The sequence below is a fragment of the Eimeria tenella genome, genomic scaffold (genome assembly GCF_000499545.2).
Source record: "Eimeria tenella Houghton genomic scaffold, Eth_scaff4300, whole genome shotgun sequence".
NCBI classification, from domain to species: Eukaryota; Apicomplexa; class Conoidasida; order Eucoccidiorida; family Eimeriidae; genus Eimeria; species Eimeria tenella.
Genome location: NW_013545219.1, coordinates 1 through 2761, shown reverse-complemented (window position 1 = coordinate 2761; position 2761 = coordinate 1). Strand labels below are relative to the sequence as shown.

At 54.0% G+C, this 2761-nt stretch overlaps 1 protein-coding gene across 1 annotated transcript; it reads left to right on the top strand.

Annotated features, from left to right (window-relative positions):
- Nucleotides 1-991: 991 nt before the first annotated feature.
- ETH_00038780 (AAEL009838-PA, related) lies at nt 992-1613 on the top strand (the record flags this gene model as incomplete). The annotated part of the gene is made up of 2 exons (XM_013380002.1): nt 992-1081; nt 1431-1613. 2 exons carry the CDS (start codon nt 992-994, stop codon nt 1611-1613), a joined length of 273 nt encoding a protein of 90 aa, XP_013235456.1.
- Between the last annotated feature and the right edge of the window lie 1148 nt (nt 1614-2761).

The following is a 2761-nucleotide window of genomic DNA, read 5'->3' as shown; positions in this document are numbered from 1 at the left end:
AGGGTTTAGGGCTTAGGGCTTAGGGCTTAGGGTTTAGGGTTTAGGGTTTAGGGTTTAGGGCTTGGGGGTGGGGGGTTGGGGGTTGGGAGTTAGGGGTGCCTTTCATCGCCATCGGAGGCATACTCGTTGCCACGGGGTAGGGTTTAGGGTTTAGGGTTTAGGGTTTAGGGTTTAGGGCTTGGGGGTGGGGCTTCGGGGTGGGGGGTTGCGGGTGGGGGGTTGGGGGTTAGGGGTGCCTTTCATCGCCATCAGGGGCATACTCATTGCCACTGGGTAGGGTTTATGGGTTAGGGTTTAGGATTTAGGGTTTGGGGTTTGGGGTTTAGGGTTTGGGGTTTGGGGGTCGGGAGTTGGGGGTTGGGGGTTCGGGGTGCCTTTCATCGCCATCAGAGGCATACTCGTTGCCACGGGGTAGGGTTTGGGGTTTACCGTTTAGGGTTTAGGGTTTAGGGTTTGGGGTTTACGGTCTAGGGTTTAGGGTTTGGGGGTTAGGGGGGCTGTGGGGGCGCGACAAAGTCAGCTCACTACCCTGAAGACTCACGCGTTAGGCTGTAGGCCCCGGGGTTTAAGCATTAGGGTTTAGGGTTTAGGGTTTAGGGTTTAGGGTTTGTGCAGGCGGTACGCGGAAGCGCGCAGGGAGATTCTGGGCTACGCCCGCGTTTTGCGTCATGGGCTAATCCCTAATTTGTTGGATTCGGGAAATAACCCTCGATACAATGCAAGGGATGCCACTTGGTTCTTCATGCAGGTCCAAACCCTAAACCCTAAACCCTAAACCCTAAACCCTGGGCGCTCCGCTGCGAACAGGCGGGCTTCGAGGGGCCCGCGCCCGGGGCGCTCCTGGCGCGAACGCGCGCCGTAGACGTGTCCAGGATCCAGGGTCTAGGGTTTAGGGTTTAGGGTTTAGGGTTTAGGGTTTGGGGTTTAGGCAATCCAAGACTACTGCCTGGCGGCTCCCGAGGGTTTAGACTTTCTGCTTTGTCCCGTCGAAATGAAATATGGAAAAAATGCTTCTCAACTTCCAGAAGAAATTCGAAATATTGGAGATGTCATGCACCACATCCTGGCCTCACACGCCAAAGTAGGGTTTAGGGTTTAGGGTTTACGGTTAAGGGTTTGGGTTTGGCAGCTAGGGTTTCGGGTTGGGGCTTTGGATTTAGGGTTGGGGACTTATGATTAGGGTTTAGGGTTAAGCGCTTGTGCGTGGGTGTTTTGCGTGAGCACAGAGAGGCTGCATGAGGGGTGCATCCATTGCTTAGGGTTTAGGGTTTAGGGTTTGGGGTTTAGGGTCTAGGGTCTAGGGTTTAGGGTTTAGGGTTTAGGGTTCAGGGTTTCGGGTTTAGGGTAGAGGGTTGAGGGTTGATGGTTTGGGGTTCGGGGTTTGGGGTTTAGGGTTTAGGGTTGAGGGTTTAGGGTTTGTGGGTCTGCAGGGCATATCATTTCGCGAGTGGAACGCGGGCAAGCAGCTGGACGAGCAAATGACAGATAAAGGGTTTCAAGTAGACATTTATGTAGACCCTAATTCAGGGTTTATTTTCGGGGGCAATGACAGAAACTGCGGCACTTGGATGGACAAAATGGGCTCTTCAGAAAAGGCAAACCCTAAACCCTAAACCCTCGATGAACCTGCACCCGCAACACCGAACCCCAAACCCTAAAGCCTGAACCGTAAACAGTAGAACCCTCAGGGGAGGGAGCAGGCATGTGCTGCTGCAGGCAACAAACCCTAAACCCTAAACCCTAAACCCTCAGTAAACCTGCACCCGCACCCCCGAACCCCAAACCCTAAACCCTAAACCCTCATGCTATCTTTTCCCTCGGGGAGCAACCAGGCGTGTGCTGCTGCTTCGCACCCCGCCCTAAACCCTAAACCCTAAACCCTAAATCGTGGTGCGTTGCGCAGGCGGGGAACAAGGGTTTGCCTGCGACTCCGCGCGACGGCGCAGCAGTGGAAATAAATGGACTTTTGAAATCGAGTTTGAGATTTATTTCAAAACTCCCAGAAAGGGTTTTTGAACACAAATCAGTTTGTTTTCGAGATGGATCGGAGTGTCTGTACACCCGGTGGGAGTCGCTGTTGAAAGCGCGCTTCGAAACCCTTTTTTTCGTGCCCCTAAACCCTCAGGAAGACAGCCAGTACTTCCTAAACCCTAAATTAGTGAATAGAAGAGGCATCTTCAAAGACACCTTCAAAGCCTCCACTCCCTGGGCCGATTTCCAACTCCGACCCAACGCATGCATCGCCCTCGCTGTCGCCCCCGAACTCGTCAAACCCGTGAGGGTTTAGGGTTTAGGGTTTAGGGTTTGGGGTTTAGGGTTTAGGGTTTAGGGGTTGGGGATTGGGGTGTGGGGTTTAGAGGGAGGGGTGGGACTTCCGGGCAGCGACTTGGGTGGAGGTCTGGGTGCTCGGGGTGAGGATCTGGCAGCACGAGGGTTTAGGGTTTAGGGTTTAGGATTTAGGGTTTAGGGTTTGGGGTTTAGGCTATTGCAGGCGGGGAACAGCGTGTGGGGTGGCGGCGTATGGGACTAGGGTTTACTACGGTTAGCGGGTGCGCGCAGCGGTGTCTGTGCGGGGCTTCGGGCGAGGGTTTAGGGTTTAGGGTTTAGGGTTTAGGGTTTGGCTGCAGGAGCACGCGCGGAGTTACTTGAAAGCCGTGGAAGAGGTTTTGATGGGACCGAATCAACTCGGACTCAAAACCCTAGACCCTAGCGACTTGGAATACAGACCAGATTATGATAATGGAGAAGACAGCAGCAACAA